This window comes from Numida meleagris, chromosome 20 (genome assembly GCF_002078875.1).
Source record: "Numida meleagris isolate 19003 breed g44 Domestic line chromosome 20, NumMel1.0, whole genome shotgun sequence".
Classification (NCBI taxonomy): domain Eukaryota; kingdom Metazoa; phylum Chordata; class Aves; order Galliformes; family Numididae; genus Numida; species Numida meleagris.
The window spans coordinates 4,488,717-4,508,463 of NC_034428.1; the positions used below are offsets into that span (position 1 = coordinate 4,488,717).

General features: G+C 47.5%; 1 protein-coding gene across 1 annotated transcript in view; it reads right to left on the reverse strand.

The window, feature by feature from the left end:
* Positions 1-19,747, reverse strand: part of FBXO42 (F-box protein 42) — a 39,568-nt gene that overhangs the window by 18,163 nt on the left and 1,658 nt on the right. Inside the window, exons 2-4 of the mRNA XM_021417535.1 lie at positions 11,141-11,407; positions 8,177-8,293; positions 2,334-2,468 (exon numbers count right to left, since the gene is read on the reverse strand). Of these exons, the coding sequence (XP_021273210.1) occupies positions 2,334-2,468; positions 8,177-8,293; positions 11,141-11,390 (502 nt within the window). The 5' untranslated portion in view covers positions 11,391-11,407. The remainder of the gene's footprint in view (positions 1-2,333; positions 2,469-8,176; positions 8,294-11,140; positions 11,408-19,747) is intronic.

Sequence of the window (19,747 nt, forward strand, 5' to 3'; positions counted from 1 at the left end):
AATGCCATCATTTTAGATCTAAGCAAAAAGTACAATGAAACCTCAAAAATCAGGTTTTTTTTGAAGCAATTACCTCCCTCCCCCATCTCCAAGACTAAAAAAGCATGGGCTAATTACTTCTTTGAAGGCTAAATATTTACTCCCAGATTCAGTGCAGCAGTTCAGATTGGAGGTAAATTACTCAGCTCTGATGTCACCTCATTTAACGTCTGTACATAAGAAAACCCAAACAAAAACAACAGGTACAAACAACCAAAAAGGGAGCTTTCTCCTGGAAAAGCCCTTTGGGAAGGGGCAGGGATGAGGCTGTTCCAGCTCACATGTGGCACAGCACTGGACAGGATCCAAGGCATGCAGCGCGGACTTGGCACCACGCTCTGGCTGCCCCTAGGCTACCCTATGGCTCTCATTAGATAAGATGCCCATGATTTATAAGGGCACACGTAATTATGTATGATCAAACCTCCCCGAGCCAGAACGGGCCTGGAGGAGAAGCCACCATCTTCCCCTGGAGAACAATCACTCCAGAGAGTGTGCAGAGCCAGTGACCTGCAGCAACGGGGTGGGAATTCCTCAACCTCCACCAGCAATTAGCTTGCACACACCCTGTGCTGGAGCAAGCATTCATCCATCAGTGTCAGCTCTCCTTTTAAAATCCCTCTCGTGTTATTTACATCTGACTCTAAGTTTCAAAGCTCTCTGCTTTTGCCCCCTCCAGTCACTATTCTTTCCCAGGCAGTGGGTGCCAACACTCTGGTTAGGGCACCAAAAAGGAGCTATGTGCAAGAAACCACCACCGGCACAGGCAGGGGTGACTCATCTTCTCTGAAGACTGACGAACAAGAGCTCTCTCTGTTCACTGAGACTGCCCTGAAGTTTCAGTTGTGATCTGATCTTGCTCTGTGCACTCATGACAGCATGCAGAAATATTTCCTCGGGGGATCTTCCCATGGGACTTAATTCTGACACGTATTCCCACAGGACTCGTTCTTTTTTAACGGCGCTATTTGTTAGTAAGGCAGCGGGAATTTCACTTTGTGAAACAGCAGCAGGGTGTCTGGGACGTGGAGCTGGGTGCTGGTGGTTGGATTCATTAACGCGGTGCGAGCGCTGAGGGCGAGTTGTGCCCCGCATTGAATGCGACGGAAGAACTTGCTGGGCTGCAAGAATAGCTGGCCCGGGTCAGAGCACAGGTCTGCATAACCCAGCATCCTGTTTATGCTACCCAGCCTCTTCTCCAGCTGAGCAGGGGGAGAGGAGCAGGCAAGCACCACAGCATGGAAGGAGGAAGAGCGAGGGCGCTGTGGGTTATTTTCTTCCTCCATTTTAAGCCCAAGCCTGTCCACATCATACGCTGGATGTGTGGACTCAAAAATGAAATTGAAACGTTTAAGCGTGAGTAGGATTGCTTCCCATGAGTGGTCATCAAGCACCAAGTTGCATTAACATTTCAAAGTCGCATCTGACCAGTTCCCAGATAACACCTCTACACAGAAACATCTTGATTTTGTAGGACTTCACATTAAGAAAAAGAAAGTAGTCAGACTGAAAAATACAGCTTTAAACAATGATCAAGTAGTCCTCAATACTTACCCAGCACACGAAGCAGGGGCAGAAGGAGTCTGCATCCAAGCAGGTAACTCAGGAAGGAAGGCATAGTGAATGCTGAGCTCCTTTTACTTTTGTTTTTCCCTCTCCTTGTTAAATGTAAAGCTTTTACCCGAGTGACTAGCTTTATACTCCACTTCTCCCTCTACATCACGAAGAGCTTCCCACAATTCTGCTTTTTGTCAAAAGTTACGTTAGCCAAATTCAAAAACCCATGGAAAGCAAGCACCTTGTGTACGATGTTTTGAGTTTAAAACCAGTGTGGGAAATCACTGGTGGCATTTTCCTGCTCTGAGCTGCAGGAATGTACCTGCTTTCCCATGTTTTCTTAGCTGCTCTGGGCAGCCAGCATGGGCATGTCTCATCCATTCCTCCAAATACCTAAGTGGCAACTACCAGAGATACTCAAAAATCTCAGCTTTGGGACAACAATTCTGATCAGAACAAGCTCTTGTGTCTGCAGTTAAATGTCCCTCATCCTGTATCGCATGAACTGGTGCTGAATAGCTTCACCAGACACAGAGGAAAACCAGAAACAACTCAACCTGCCTCACAGCACCTTGCTGCAGGCAAGAGGAGATGCATGTTTAGGATGTCATCTGAAAACCACTCATTGATAAAGTGCTCTGGGACCACTCAGCCTGGAGGCCAGGTGAGTTGTGATGAAGGCTCTGGCAGTGAGGCAGCTGGAGAGGGGCTAGGGAGGGCAGCACGGCCGCTCTCACCTGATGCCAGGGGCCGGATCCACTCTTTGCTGTTCAGGTCCAGTCTCCAGAGGTCATTGAAGGCAGCGTTACAGCTGCTTTGCGTGCAGCCTCCAAACACATACATCGACTGGTTGGCATCGTAGTAACACGCACCTAGGAGGAAGGAAATCCACGGATTAGTTCATTCTCTCATCCTCACGTTTTGGGTGAAAAAAATAAATTTGTTTTCTTTCCCCCTCAGTTTCAGATGAGGGAAAAGCCAACAGGCCACAGCAACCTTGATAAAGCCATGATCTAGCTCCGGAGTACCCCAACCCAACGTAAACCTTCAGCAAGAACCTAAGACGATTATCCTCTCAAGCAGAGCTGCTCCTGAAAGTGCAAAGAAAGCTGCCTTAGAAGCTTGCAGTTAATTAGATTAGCTACGATTAACACATTCAGCATGCTTACCTTCTCTAAGCTATTTCATATTGCTTACGGGGCTGCCAAGATTTACTAAGCAATGGTCCTGGATGTTTAAACACGGTCACTTACTCTCTTTTTCCAAAGCTGACAGCATTTCACCTTATCTCATCACAAATAAGCACCACTGAAACACAGGCATCCTACAGGAGCATCCCTTTTGCTTGTCAGGGAGAAGGATTAGGCAGTGGGAAGCAGAGCGGGGAGGGAATGCAGTGCTTGACGGCCCCTCAGTGACACCTAGGGAAAAGCAAGCTTTTGGCCCATAACCAAACTCAGCAGTAAAAGAATTCAAACAACTGCATTTGGCCACCTTGGTGTCCGTGGTACCCAGGCACCTCTGTAAATCAAACATGCACAGAGCAGATAGGGCTACGTGCTCAAAAAACTGAAGCACTGTGATTAAAATCACAGACAAGACGACACGGGCAGTGTTGCTCAGTTTCTGCATTTCCCTCCTCACAGAACTAGCCCTGCTAATTTCATACAACATCTGAGCCCCACACAGCTATGGGATCCTCTACAGGAGCCCTCAGCAAAGTCCTAAATACCTAATATTAGTCCTCTTAACATGAGCAATGCCTGTGCAGAGAGTTCTTGATGTACTATCAAGTTTGGTAGCAAGCAATCACAGTAACTCATATCCATGCACACATCTACCAGCGTGTAGGAGAAAGTGGAGGTGTTTTGTGCTTTGGGAAAGCCAAGGAGCATCAGCTGGGGCTTGGAGGGAGCAGGAAGCATCTCCCTCGCAGTGACAAGCGATATATTGGAAAATATACAGCAGAAAGGCAAAAGAACAAGACAAAGTTCAGGCAAGGAGCAGCATGTGGCCCTGGGGCGAGGGCATGCAGAAGCTCCCCCAGGGCACTTGGGACCACGCAGCACCATAAATAACCAACACAAGGCAAGCAGCAAGGTCAAGGGTGGTGGGAGGGCAGGGCAACTTCAATAAAAAAAGACCAAGAAGCAAGAAGGAAATTCAAGTTCAGCGTATATTTGCAAGATTAGCGCAGCAGTTCTGACAAACAGCTAGTATTTTGTGCTGAAATAAAAGCCAAGGTATGTATGTGTAGGGGTGCAAGCTGCACAGCTCCTCTTTCTCTACATCACTTGCTGTGGGCAGCTGTACACCAGCTCCAGAAGTTACAAAATAAAAAGATATTCGGATTGGTTGGCCTGGCAGGAAACAGGACTGCTCCAGAGGAGCTTGTACCCACACAAGACATCAGCAGGAAATAAATCCAAAATGCAGAGAGGAGTATGTGGACTGAAAGGACTAAACGTGCCGATGTCCCATTTTGGTACAAGAGAAAAGGCTTTGCTCCAGACCAGAAGTGCAGCCCTGGCTTCCAGCAGCCCAGCACGGCAGCCTTTTGGGACAGCCTTTCCAGAGAGGAAGAGCCCTTTAATGCAGCCCACCCAGCCGTACACCAGGGACATTCATCTCGCCATCTCAGCGAATGAATCACACAGTAACCCAGCACAATGCTGCAGCTCTGCGGAGGGCAGCGCCGGAGCAGTGGCCTTTGCCAAGGGCCCTATTGTGTGATGTGGGGCTTGTCATGCAGATCACCTGCTTCCCCTATTGAGAGCCTGCTGAAAAGCCAGCGGCCTTCACGCCCTTGGCTTTTTGCTGCTGCAGCAGCTGGCCACACAGCAGGACTGGGGGAAGAGTGGGATGGGGACGCATGAGGGCAGCGTCCTGAGCTGGCCCCGGTGGTGCGAGACCACCCAGCTCTCTCCATGTGCACCTCGGGGCCCTTGCCTGCAGCTGAAGCCTTCATCTCAAACCACATCTCGTCAAGGTGCACAGCACACACCTACACACCATGTGAAGTACCCGAGGAGCTGCTTTTTGGGTGGGGGTAAAACAGTGGTGGAGTAACCGTGCAGGCTTCAGGATTTACCTGGGCTGGGATATAAGCTGGCTTGGTAATAAACAGAAGGAGATGGATTGCATGACCCCCAGCACATCTGCTGGGAGCAGGATAGGAATAGCAAGGAAGAACTAATGAGCAGGACCAACATTTCTTGAAAGCTTTATGGTATCCTTAGAGGCTTACTCGCTCCCTAACCACGACAGGTTGAGAGCCTTGCCTATCTCCTCCCCATGCCAAGCCCCTGGCACTCTTGCTTTCACACAGTGCAGCTCATTTATTATTTTGAGGGGAGGTGGCAGCATTCTTCTCCTCTATTTGGAGATAAAAGAGCGACCAGCCAGCCAGGCACCGTGACGTCCGCACAGCATGTATTTTAATCCTAGACCAAAATAATTTAGGCTGTGCCTTCCTGCTTCTTCTCAGCACACCATTCAAAGCTTCTGAAGCCAAGGAAGACAGATCAGTTTGAGGAAAAAAAAAAGTGATTAGCAAAAGCACAAGTGAAAACTCCAGTTTGATACCAGGCTTTCTGGGGGTAGAAGAAACCCAGGGAAGAAGAGGTTTTCCCTGTTTTCCCTCTGTGCTGCACAACAGCCACAAAGAAAGCATCTGAGATTTGCACCCAAAGTGTGAGAGAACCAAAATAAAGATCAGCAGGCCACAACTGGGAAGGGAAACCTAAATGCAACCCAGATGCTCCTTATGATAATCAGAAGGCATTGACTTTTTAAACACCAAGTACATAAAATAAAGTAATCTATATATACAGGAGTCAAGTTCAGAGGTCAGATTCCCCATCAGAGAGAGGGAAAAGTCAGCAGGCTGCTGAACTCCCATTGATACGTGGCTCCAGTTCACAATAGCACTTCAGCCTTACTGCTGACCATTGTCACGTCTCTACGTAATGGCTTTAAAACTGTCCCTGAACACAGCTGTGTCACCTCCTGAGATCACTTCCCTAGCCTGAAAGAGCTCAGACATGTCTGGAAGTGCACTTGGACTAAGGACAGGAGATGCAGCACCATAAATGCAGTTGCTGGAGGAGAGGTTCAGCCAAGAGACGAGATGAGAAAGCTATCTGTCTCCTTTGAAAACAACCCCAGACTTACAATTTCATTATTTTCCTGCTGCTTTCAGCCCAAGGACGGTCAGAAGGCAGTGACATATTCAGCAAAGCTGACAGACAAAAGAAAGCCATTGCTCCTGGGTCCCCTTGCTCCTGGGAGAGAAGCGTCCCTTCCTGTAACACCAACAGCTTTCCAGCTTTTACCTCTCTCTCATCTCTCAGGGTAAATTTGTTCAATTAGTCACCAGGCCGGTACCATGCTCCCCAATCTGCATGGAAAAAATCAGTACTTAAATGTAGTCACTGCAGAACCACCTCTTTCATCAAAGGAAGAATATTTCCGGCTCAACAGTCGACATTCCTTTGAGGCCTTTCCTTTTCTGCATTCTTTCACCTTTTGACATCACTTTCTGACTGTGGCCAGTGATTTCACTGCATGAGTCACCCTGCTGGTATGATCTCTATAGGTTTACACATTCCAGCTAAAGAAGACGATTAGACGACTATTGCAAACTTTACACTTTCACAAAACTACCTGGTCTTCACCCCAGAAACCTATGAGTACTTCTTCCAGTAAGCCTATGTATTTAAATCTCAGGGAATAGCATTATTGATAATTGCACAGTGTTATGCGGCTTCAGTTAAATCCTTCAGCCAACCTACAGCCCATCCATAAAGTCTCTTATCAGCCAAACTTGTCATATGATCAAAGCCCTTGACAAATGCTCCCTCTCTGTAAAACTCCAGTGACTTACATTAATTATTCCTTATCAAAGTTTTTTTTTCTATCACGTTCTTCAGAATTTATAGGAGACAATGACCTCTATTTAAAATTTCCTCACTTGTCATGTTAAATATTGGCTCCACACTAGCACTTCTGAGATATCTCTAATAAATCTTGGGAAAAGAAGCATGCCCAGCCAAATCTTTGATGCCAGCAACCGTTGCCTGTTGACTTCAAAGGACTCATGCCTGGCAGATGACGTCTTCCCATGAAACCTGGCAGGTCATCCCTAAAAAATGGGTTGTGAGTCCTCCTCTGCACCCCCTTCCCAGACCTCCCCTTCCCACTTCGCCTCCGCTCATTGCATATTAGTATTTGAGAACACAGTTTTCCAAGATTCTTTGCATTGTGATTAATGATTTGTTGCTGCTCGCAAAAAGGAATCTGAGCCCAGCCCAGCTTTGATCAAACCTCCCTCCAGGCCCTGATATTGGAATCCACCCACAAACTCATGCAGCTTTGCCGCAGGGAAAACAGATCCCACAGATCTGGAGAACTGTTAAAAAAATAAAAAATAAAAAGCAGTTTAAATCAGCAAACAAGTTAATCCAGATTAGCTTTCCGTGCGTAAAGTGCATTAATAATGCTTCTGTTGCTAACCAAGCCTTGACCAGAGCCAGGACACTGGCAAACACTGAAGTTAATACAGACCACAGGCTCTGAATGCAGCAGCTTTGATGGCCCATTCCTGGAGGTGTTTAAGGCCAAGCAGGATGGGCCCTGGACTGATCTAGTGCCTGATTTAGTGGTTGGCAGCCCTGCCTGCAGCAGGGGGTTGGGAACTAGGTGATCATTGAGGTCCCTTCCAACCAAAGATGTTCTATGAATTCTATGTTTCTGGAGCCAGTGCAAGAGCAGCACGCTCAGAGGAACCAGTGCAGGTGAGATATCCCAAGTAAGCTGATGGAAAACACATGCAAACCTGCAAGTCATCACTAAGCACTTGATTAGCACTGCTGCTAAAAAGGAGCAATGAACTCTGGTTCCTTTTTTGGGAGGATAGTGAAATCCTTGAAGAGCACAATGCCATCAGCAGAATGCCTCCCAGACTCGTCCTAGCAAGAAGCTGCATATTCTGTGCATCCGTTGCTTCATAAATTATTCCTCAGGAATATGAAAATTTTACAACTACTTGCTCTTGGAATTGCACCACTTAAATCATGTTTATTTACCTCCAGAAACGTGAAGTTTGCTCCCCAGAAGAGCCGTCTCCCAGAGAGCTCTGACCCAGCGACAAAACCACAAGGACTGAATTTTTGTCATATTCTAATCCAGTGCCTGGCACAGCTCACTGTTATTGCAGTACAAACACCAAGTTTTATTTGAATACCTTTCCCTCAATGGGAACTCTTCCTCTGTTCCATAAACTTGTAAACTTGGAAGCAAGGCAAAAATGCAGCCATAATTTAAGCACTGTTGTCAACCAAATTGCTGACTTCTATCAGCAAATCACGCCCACAGGAAAGGAGCTGGCTTCAATACCTCTCGGGTGCAGCCCTTTGTGCTTTGTTTTCAGGCATAACACGCTCTGCCTCCTCCAAGATGCTGCTCACAAGCTGAGAGATGAAGTGCTGCATAAAGTGCCACGTGCAGCAGGTGACACAATGCACACACCTCATTACAGCCTCCTGCGGTCAATCAGGAGCTTTGCTGGGCAGTTACTTACTGTGTGAGAATCGTTGTGTGATGGGGGTTCCTGGGTAAGGGTAAGTGCGGCTCTCCCACTGAATATTTCCTTCTTGCACTGCTTTGATAAAGCCATGATAACACTGATGGGCCACACCTAGAGAAAGACAAGACGTCAGCAGAATTTGGGGCACGTTAGGAACAAAATGTGTCTGCACGGTTGCACAAGCACATCCAAATTCAACACACACCACAGCTCTACTAAGAAGTGCATGACAGCCTTTGCAGGAAGCACTGAGCTTTGGAGAAGCCAAAATAAATAATGAATTATCACACGTTGATGTGCAGTGAGTAGCAGCACGATAGCAATTATTTAAGAATCCCTGCGTTCAGATTTTAACTATGCTGGTAGAAATTCAGAGGATTCAAGAGAACGAAGAGGGACTCTGCAATTGCAGAAATCACCAATTGCTGAACTTATTTGCTACATTTCTGCTATCTGACTTACCCCACATTTCTTCCAGTGTTTAACTGTGTAGAAGAATCATAGCACTGAACTAGCTTCCCACTACTTTAAACCTATTACTTTTCTGATACATCTCCTAGGTCCTTCTGTCCCTCTCAGCTGCAATGGCAAGGTTGCTGTCCCCAATTACAGCCAAACTGATGCTGCAAGCAAGCACGACTTTCTGCCTGAAGAGCATCTGCCCTTCCCTTAATGGATCTTTGAGGACAAAGAACGTGTAATAATGTACTGTTAAGAGAATGCCTGCAGCTACCAGGCAAGAGTCTAAAAATAAATAAAAAGAGGAGATATCAGTGATAAAAGGCAGTGTGGCTGTGTTGAACGTATTCCTCCTTAGCTTCCCAGAGCATGGATCTGGCCACTGGGGATGGCTCCAGCTCCTGTGCAGAGCAGGCCAGCACCCTAGCCACAATTCATTCTGTATATGGAGAGCATAGGTCTGTGCTTGTGCTGAGAAGTCAGTTTGCTGTGGGAAAAAAGTGGCCTGCTGCTGATTTACGACTGCAGCAGCTCAGCAGATGCTCTGTGGCCACAGCACCTGCTCACCACTCAGCCACATCCCTGTTGCCTCGAAGCACTCTGAGCAGGTACATGGGGAGAGGATGCAGCCCTTCGTGCACATGCAGCAAAATACTGGTTTTGAGAAAGCACACAGCAATTCTGCTTTAGCTCTAGCACTTGGGCGCTAGCAGAGGCTTCCAGTGACAGCATGCAGACCTGAGCTGCTCTGAGCCTTGCTGTGCTCTGGTGTCACAGGGGCTGCACCAGTCCTTGCTGGTGGCTGGGTTCAGGCAACAAATGCACTTAGAGGTGCCGGAACCTGCTGGGATTTTTCCCAGGAGTTTGCTTACTGCATGCCCTGTGCCAGGAACACCCCCAGCGAGAAATCACACTCCAGGATACACAGCAGGAAGTTTTAAAAAATGAAGCCCTGGGTCCTCCAGCAGCTGGTCCCCAGGAGACGTGTGGGAAACCTAACTTGAACCATAGGGTTCAAAGCAGATGCATCCTGACAAACAGGAAAAATTAACCAGAAGAAAACAGATCGGGCATTTACCTCAAGTGACCTCTCTGCTTCGCAGGGCACAGGTTAGCAATATACACTGTAAAAACACTGCAGCTGCCCAGCACCACCCAGCAGGCTCCAGATGGACGACTCTGCAATGCCAAGGGCTGCTCTTCCCTCCCTGCACTTCAGGGACGTTTCCCACAGCCTCTTTTGGAGTGACTCACCGGGTGCTGGCTCATTCCAGCTGCATCCTTTGCACCTCTTAAGGCCGCTTCAGGAACAAGGATGTGTGAGAAAGCAGCAACACAAGGCCACGGACACTTGAAAACTTTTCAGCAAAAGGGTGCGGATAGCTGAGCCAGCAGTAACAGAGCACTGCGCATTCACTGACCCAAAATGATGCCAAAGTAATGGTGCAACGCTTACTTGTGAAGTAGCTGTGTTTTTATCCAAGCCTGTTAAACACTGGGCAAAGCAGAGAATGCTTGGAATCTCAGCAATGCCTCACATGTGCAACAAGGCCACAAGTGAGACATTGCCCCACACACCTGCCCAGCTGCATGCAGAGCCGGGGGCAGAATGCAGACATTTCTCACTTGACACCTGCTCTGCATTTTCCAGAAGAAACAAGCTGCCCTAGTGCAGCAGCCTGCCTAATTTCCCACAGATCTAACCATGGTTTTTCTCTCAAACTGCCTGTTTTTATGAAGCCTGCTATCAAAACTCGCATGTCCAACAGTCTAACACAGCAGAAGTCACCCAGTGTGTTCAGAACACTGGGAGCCAAGAGGTAGAGTCTGCACAAGGATCCAAATAAAACTGTCTGTTGTATCACATCTATATAGCATTAAAATATCCCCATAAGGCTTCAGAATTAATGCTGCACAGAAACACAGCGAAGTATTTGTATCTCAGGGCTACCCTTTCAGGAAATCTGAATATGTAGATCTGTATTAATGTAGATGCAGTTTATACTTTGCCACTTATCTTCAGCAGAGCTGTAAGAACCAGATGCTGTCTTGTTTCCAGCCAAAAGCAAAGACTTTAGGAATGTAATCACTGGGCAACCTGCACACGAAGCACAACTACAGCCACACTGGACATGGGATGCTGGGAATGGAGGACTGCTGTGTGTGTGCCAGGGAAGAAGGCTGAATGCAGGGTCAACGTTAGCAGCATATAGGTAGTGTTCAAAAGCAGTAATAAGCGAGCAACTCTGCTGTAGGGGGTTTAGGGTTTTGCTTTTTCCTACTTCAAAGGAGCACATCCAGCTCTGATGTGCAGCACCGGAGCTACCAGCAACGCTTCAGCAAAGCAAGGAAACCAACAGACATTTTGCTGTAACAACATTTCTGAGTTAAAGTGGAAAGCAACAGGCGAGCCTAAAGTGAAACACAAGAGTATAGCTGGAATACAAATCCATGTTCTCACAATCACAGTACATGCATTCTCACTACAGCTGTTTGTACCTTTGATTAGTCGATACCACTGTTTGCAGACAAGGGCAGCAGTTTTGTGCTCCTGATAGGGGGAAAGGAAGGACAGGATATACTCCAAAACCTCCTCGGGGAGCTCCAGCATGGATCTGTTATGCCTGGGCTCCTCCACCTCCAGCTCAGCATGCGGCTCCTCATCTTGCTCCATTGTCCCTTCGACCACAGCGTCTTCTGGATCCACGGCCATGAAACTGTCATCTTCACTGTCTGAGGAGCTGGCCATGGCATTCCACTTCACAGCTTTAAAGGGGAAAAAAGACGACACTGAGGTGACCAAAAGAAACCCGACAGCATCAGAAATATAAACTGCAGTATGTGCAAACTCTGCGCGTCGCTCAAAAAGGTCTACACTAAGCTCTGTACCAGTACGCTCCAAACCAAGGACGTGGTTTTTGCAAGGCTCTGAAGCAGGCTGCACACAGCTTCAGAACGAGCTCATAAGCAAGCCTCCTCTGCGTGAGGACAACAGGCTCAAAACAAGTGCTCAACCACCAGCATCACCGAAGCAAGGAGGCTTGCCTCTGCTGGGGCAGCAAACACATCACAGAATCGTTACCATTGGAAAAGACCACTAAAGATCATCTAGTCCAACCATAACCACTGCAATCCAATCTTGCCATGCCCCTGCCTGGCCACTGAGCAGGACTGACTGCTGATGACAGGATGGAATATTGCAACTCCAGCCATTCAGGACACGTAACATTACTAGGTAACAGCGACAGAACTATACAATGAAGGAAAGCTATCTTAAGAAGCAGACTCATTCGGTTTGGCTCATTGGATGGTTTATAGGCTGGGGTCACCAAACCTATGCCAGCTGCTGCAAAGCAGAGCCCCAGACCCTATTTCCTAGGAAATAACCCCACATTTCAGGAAGAGATGCTGGTTTTGCCTTTCAACTCGCTGTGACAACTAATTCACCACCAGAAGAATGACACTAGACAGCATTACTCCACTTTTGTCAGCGTCCCCGAAGAAGCAACTTCAGCAAATCCTGAGGGGCTGTCAACCTTCAGCAGAAACCAGAGTTGCACTAAAATCAGACAAACAAAACCAACAAAAACCAGTGGGTCGGGTCTTTCCCAAACAAGAGCATCCATAGCCAGCAAGCACAGGTGTTCATCTCCAGCTTTACACAGTGCTGCAGGAAAGCAAAGGCTCCCAGCACCACAGCCCTGGACACGAGGGTCATGCTCAAGCTGGGGGAAGCAGAAGCCTTACATCTGGATAACCAGGGCAGCAAAAGGAGGCAGGGAATAGAAGGTACTTCACACCCTATTAGTATGTTACGTGCTGGAAAAGCAAACAGGAGCACATCCAGACCAGGTACAGCAGGACACCTGGGGATGACAAAGCTGAACATAAGTCTTGGCTCAGTAGGTTTAAAAGCAAAGATTATGGTGATGTGCATTTCCCAACAGCTTTTATTCACTATTTAAATAACGTGCAAAACCCAGTGGAAGATGTCAGCTGAGAAGTGCAAGAATGGATGCCCTCCTAGTAAGGCTTTTTTTTCCCCCAACTATAAATAACCCAATTATCAAATCCCAATTTCAATCCTCTGGAGCTCCACAACACGGAATAATCACAGGCACAGATCTTACTACGAGATTTGGAAGAAGACAAGCTGTGAATACCACTGTGTGCAAGCAGCTCAGGGTGGAGGAGAGCACCTGCTTTGCCATGGCAGGAGCTGCAGGAAGCCCTGCTGGTGTTCTCCTGTGATCTGCAGGTGTCTGTGCATCCCTGCAGGTGCAGAAGTTGCAGGGAGCCTCGCCTGGTTTCCCACACTCACAGGAGGAGGATAGGTCCTGTGTCTGACAGTGCTGCTTGGCTGTGAAAGGCTTCCCTAAGGAAGAAGGTGAGGAAACAAACCTGGACCTGCAGAGATGGTTTTTATTCTTCCTGGGATGTCAAATGTGCCAGCTTTGATACTAGTGGTCTCGTAGGGCTGAGATTACAGCAACTAGCACCCAGAGGCAGGGTGCATGACACCACGATTAAAATCAGCCCAAGTTTGCTTCCCAGCACAGCTTCCTGCTGGGCACATCTCTCCCAGACATCTTCTTTGTAATGCTCATTAAACACACACATGCAATCCCAACATTCTTGCTGTAAAATTACAGGAAGCAGGCTGAAGAGGAAGCTGGCAGGGCATCGGGATGGCAGCCTGTGCTCTGGAGAGCAAGGAAATGCCTCTGCCTTCCCTTCACAGAAATGAAAAGGGCAGCAGAGCATTCAGGACTTCATTACAGCTTTACCAGACCACTTTATTTCATTATACTCAAATGCACCCACTTAGCTAGATCCTCATTTCCTAAGCATCTGAGCATTACAAATAACCATCCTCTAAGTTCACACCCACAATGTGCTATTTTTCGTAAGGAGAACAAGATTAGTAACAAATTCAGCTCCCAAAAGGCAAGTGGAAGGGTTATTTGGGCACCAAGCTTGACCTGCTACGGATGTGGATCTTGTTTATAGGGCACGAGACCAGGGGGCTGGGAATGACTCCAGATTGCACCGCTCATCTTCCTCAGTGATGGCAAAAGCCCTCTGCTCTAACCCTGCCCCGATGCCTTAAAGCAAAAAGGCCACAAAGCTCAAGTACCCCACCAGCTCCTATTAGCAATTAGTCAGCACATCCACAGGAGAAAATCCCATGTCAGTAGCTGCGCTAGCTGTCCCAAGGGCAGAGAAGATGCTCTCCAGATGCTCTCTCCTCATACTGAGCTGGGCTGCAGCTTCCAAACAGACTAAAATTAATATCTGAGCGACACCAGCACTCGAAAAGCTGCAGTGTAGTGATTTGCACAGCTGTGTCTCATCAAAAAGCACGTGCAATTTGATTCATTTGCCAGTGAATCATCCCGCAGCCCCGCTCTGCTTTGGCTGATCGCTACAAAGCACCCCAAGCCTCACCCTGTGCTTTACACCTTACAGCCCCCCAGCCCAGGGGAGAGCCCTTACATTGCAGGAACAAAAGCATCTCGGAGCATTTAAAAGTCAGCCTAAAGCCTTACCAAATCATCTCAGCTGCTTCAAATAATGGGTACAGAAACACTCAAAGGGCGATCGAAGCCAAGCTCCGCCAGCACCGATCCCATTTGCCTGACTGATCCTAAGAGCTGCTACCCTGCCAGCTGGCAAAACATTTTATAACTCTTTTCCTCCTCTCTGAGCACTTCCATCCCCCTTCCCCCCCATCCTGAATCTACTTAAGAACCTGCTAGTTATTCTGCTAAAATAATTAGCTGCTGCAGTGGAACGGACAGAGAAGAAACACGAAGTGCAGACGAGAAAACTGCCAAGTGAAAACGCCCCCCAAAACCTGGTTGCAGAAGGCAGCAAACATTCTGCTCATGCAAAACCCCTCCTGACACAGCAAGGTTTCCCTACCTGCAGGCATCACTCCTGGTCCCACGGACTCCAGCTCACAGGCATGGGATGCATTGGTGGTTCCCATCCTGAGATCCCTCCTCCTCTGCTCAGCTGTCAAAGAAGTGACTGAACCCGCAGAGCTTTTGACGACTTCTTTTTATAAAGTCAACAGATTTTAGGAAAGGAAAATCCTCCAAAGGGAAAGTTCTTGAATGACAAGAAGCTCTTGAATGAAAATAAGCAGCCATGCAATAGTACTGAGTCACAGTGCATTACTCAGAAGGGAATGCTCATTTTCACATGCCACAACAAACTCGCTATCCAAACATAATTGTAGAAGCTACGTTCTCACTTGGAGAAAAAAAAAAAATCAAGGTGTATTACATGGCCCAGCCCTTGCTGGCTGCTTCAGCTGGAAGGAGAAAGGGACTCTGCAGAACTTTTAATTGCGCTTGGCAATCAGTAGCTACAGGGTTAATTTAGGGGTGGAAGACAGCAACCGCCTCTAACCTGCTACAGACACTTCCTCATACTTTGCAAGCGCCTGTGCTGCTTGTCACCAGCCCCAGGCACAGCAGAGCTGTGTTTAAGGAGACATTTAGAGCATTTGGGCTTATTTGCTTAGCTAGTTCAAAACAAGGCTCCAAGGGCTCTGGAGCAGCCATGCCACCAAGAGCTTGGATGGCAGCTTCCCTCCCTTCTGCTAACACCACTCACTCTACAGCAGGCACCAGCCCTGCTTCAAATGATTAACAGTATCAGCACGGTTAATTGCCTGTGATTTGGGGGTAAGGATATCATTTTGTTCTGCTAGCACAAAGCACTGAGCGTTAAATAACGCACTGCTTCAAGCCCTCAGACACTTGCACTAGTGAGAGCCGACTTGCTTGAAAACCAATTGCCAGACAAGTTCGGCAAGGAGAAAAAAAAAGGCAGATTTTAGGCAAAAAAAAAAGCCTCTGGGAAACAGAACAATGAGCAATATCCTGTCTGCACGGCTCCACAAGCATCTGACCTAACATGGCAGTGCTGGAAGGATGAATGAGCGAGACCTTGCAGACACCTGCACCAAGCTTTGCTTTTCATCCCTGCAAAACAGGCAGTTCCCAGTTCTTTGAAGCCCTGCATTTCCCCTTCGGATGCTTTTCAACAGGAAATTGTCTTTTCCTCCATGTAAGACTTCAGCTCTGAAGAGAAAGGTTTCCTAAATTCCATCTGCAAGTTGCAAAATTCCTCTCTCTCCCTCTCGATGCCACCTCCCTGCTGCACGCCCTGCCTGGAAAGCCAGTGCTGTTGTAAGGGCTCTGGAGGCAAGCCTGTATGCAAGTCCAGCATTACACTCCCTAAGCTGGCTTCCTACAAAATTAAAGCACTGAAAGTGATGAAGAAAACCTGAGGTTCGTTCTGGATTTTATCCTAAACAGCACGTGTTGTGCACACTTCTCACTTAGAGCATGGTTCAAGAGGATGAAAGGAAACTGCGGTGTTCAGTAACAGCACAGTAAAACGTGTCACTAGAATCTGCAAATGGGATAAACAGAAGGAAACCTGAAGCATCAGAATTGGCTTAAAAGCTTAATAAAATATTCATCAATCAAGAACCAGACCAAAAGGCAAAAGCACCAGGACCAGCCATCACTGCACAAAGCTGCTAAGTAAGTGGAGAACGCAAATATCCCATCTTCAAAAAGCCAAAAGCCTCCCTAACAAGGGTGACTGAAGGTTTTCTTTGGCTGGTGTTATTAACCTGAAACTAGCTCAAGTCATGGAAAACCTGCAGAAAGCTCTGTGAGGGGAGAGCTGCTTGGAGAAGCACAGAAGCAGCTGCTCGAGCTCATGCACATGCTGTTGGCCAACAAACCCCCAGTTTAACCATGCTGGGCATTAAATACAGTTAGCTTTTGGTTCAAGAGCAATCCAGCCATCCATACCCATTCCCTGATACAAAATGCAGGCTGCTGCTTGCACGTTTCCACCTCTGACATCTCAGCAACGCAGCATTCCTTTACCCCAGCCAAAACAGAGCAGCTGATACTCATCCCAGCCGGGGTTCTAGGCACTAAGTGACCGCCCCAGTAACCTGAAACCAAATTTGGCCACTTTTGAAAACTGTTCTGCTTGGGTGCAATGACCAGCTGTACTACCTGAGTCTAGGTTTGCCCTTGATTCCCTCCACCAAAACCACCCTCAACTCGGACTTGCAAAGACGTGGTGTTCTATGCTCATGCACTCCCTCTGCTGGCTCCCTGCAAGCCATTCATTGCATGAATTCTCACCTGAGGGTTTTCTAAAAATAAAAAGAATCCCAAAGTGAAGGCAAATTGGCTAGCCAGAAAATAAGAACGATCCCAAAGCAAGCAAACAGGCTCTGAGACTTGAAAATGCATCATAAGATCGTACAGGAAAATGTGCCATATCACATGTTGTCTGAGGATTTATCTGCCCAGACAAAACCACCCAACACAGACATCAAGTCCAAGACTCACCCAAAAGTGCCTGCCATGATTCCTCAGCAAAAATTCTTGCTTGATAATGTCAATGGACAGATACCAGGAATAACTGCCATCTCCCTCCTTTCTTAAGATAGTTCAGGAGCTCATAGGCAGTGCTTGTAGAATTGTTGCTAAATTAATTATTTAGAAGACAGCCTTAGAAGCTGCACAGTGCTGCCTACCTTCTCCTGACATCCCTTAAAGCTACTGAGCCACTAACATTGGTCACCCTGTACGTAGATTTCAGACAAATGTACAACTGGGCCCTCAGGAAAACACACCTAAAAACCAGCCACGTTTTGAATGTATGAATAATAAGATGGAAAATCCAACTCAGAAGCATCACTTCTGCATTTCAAGACATCTCAGCGCCCATTTCTATGCCCAAAGAGCCCACAAATCCTGCACAGGACAATGTGAATGCTGGTCGAGGGAAGGTTTGCTGCAGGGCAGCCCATTTGAGCAAACGCTCACACGCCAACCTCTCGTGCCCCCCACGTGCTCTTTGTCAGAGGAATGGAAGGATTTCGTGTTTGCAATGAGCAAAACTGCCCTGCAGCCTAATTGTAGGAAGCACAATGTTCCTCTGCTCGCTAAGAAACGAAGGAACGAGCAGCCCTGAGACATCTCCTCTGATGCAAAGATGAGCTCAGTGGAACTGACTTTCAGGCCAATAAAAGGATGCTCTGGAAAAAGCCACATATTACTGCAGGCTCAGTGGCCAAGGTTTAATTTAAATCGATATCTGCAGCTTTCAGCCGTGCTACTAACTGCAGCAGCTGAGGACATCCAGCAGCACCGGGCACAGCAGCACTGAGCAACGCTCAGCTCCTGCAGCTCCCGAGATGAGCTGCCCAGCCTCAGCCTCCTGATGAAACACAGCCAACCAAGCCTGTTTGCCGAGGCTTAGAAACACCACATTTACAGTACTAAGAAAGAAGACAAGAATCAGATGCCCAATTCACATTTGCGACCTAAAATGCAAGGAACTTCTGATTTCAACTCACCCCGACCCCCTGCTGCAGACCTCCAATCCCACACCCCAAACAGAGCCTGGCTCCCCCCAGCCCACATTTGCAGAATGGGCCACTGCTGCTCCCAAAGGTTTTTTCCCCCTCTTGCAACAGGGAAAAAACAGGCAGCTTACAGACAAATGCAGGAAGAGTATGCATTCAAAGCGACAGAGTAAAGGTGGGCACACAAGGAACTGGACTCGGTAATTTTAGCTCCATGCGGTACAAAAGTGGCTGCTGCTCTTTGGATTGCTCGTTTGCTTTTGGCACAATTACGGCGATATCGCACTCACTTCGTTTTTAAAAGAACCTGGTAACACCAGGAGCAACTGGAATGAGATGAAACCAGCAGGAGCAGGAGGAGAAAGCAAGAGTTTTTCTGAAGAAGCACTTTAAACCCTCAGAACCCCAAACTATGTTAAATCTGGCACAGCACAGAACTGAATAGCCCAGACAATTATTTCAAAATGAGTCGAAAACATAGGAAGAGATACAACCTGTTGGAGCCACAAATCATGGACAAGAGGGGGAAAGCGAACGCTTTTGGTTTAATTTGGGGGTATTTCAGTAGGTGTTCAGCTAGCAAAGATAAATATTTTTAAAATTGCCATAGAAATGGGGAAGCGAACACACTCTGCGGCACAATCCAAAGTGAATTAATCGAGGCTCTAGGAGAACACGTGCAGCTCCCGAAATAGCAAGCTCCTGAAGGCAAGAACGGCATTTTTACATCTTGCACAATCCCAAGTTCCCAGCCACAGTTTTGGACGCATCTGTGTCACCCCGCTCTTCTTTCATCTAAGGCGTAAGCAAGTTTGAAAGGGATTTTGACATGAATTTCAAAGTACATCAGGAAGCAGGAGGTATCTCAATTGCACACAGTCCCTATGTCAGGAACACACTCTGAAAGGGCCTCGCATCCAGAGCAGCACCCACCAAGCACATTGCCAGAGCCACAGTCCTCTTCTCAAAGGTTTTTATCAGGGTTTGGACCAAACCTCCTGGCCCTGATGCCTCCCACAAGCTGCTGTAGCTATCCTCACCCCACGCCACAATTTGGAAGCAAAGGGCTTTTGGTTTATCTGCGCTCAGCCTTGTAAATGTGTTAGGGCAAAGCCTGAATCGATGCTGTACAATAAAGCCTACAATGACTAAATACACAGGGAAAAGGACTTCCCTTGGATGCACAGCTCTGTTTACACAGAAAGTGGGAACCCTTTTCCAGACATGCTCAGTCACATCCTGTGGAAACGGCTCAAGTTGGCAGGGAGGAGAGCAAGCTGAGCTGCAGCCCCACAGCCTTTGGAAGCCCTGAAAATGTGTATTTAAAAGTCAGTCGCGTTCTGGGAAAGCGCAGGGAACTGAGCATCCCTGTCTCCACACAAAGCATTCCTGGGTTTCTCCAGCAGCCAAACAGAGGAAACTCAAGCCCCAGTGACTATAGGCTCAAGTGAGCTCTGTTTTCAAGTTCTACGTGCTGCTGTGGATGAGACTAAAGCAACATACGTGAAGAAGTACAATAACACAACCGTGCTGCATACTGCTTTTCAACCTCAAGCGCTTTGCAGAGAATTTCACTTGCCACTGTGGAAAAATTGCTGCTTGGGTGGAGCCACCTATCAGATAACTATCAGGTGACACAAGAAGAAAAACACACAGGCATCTTCACTATGCAAAATCACCCAGGATTTGTT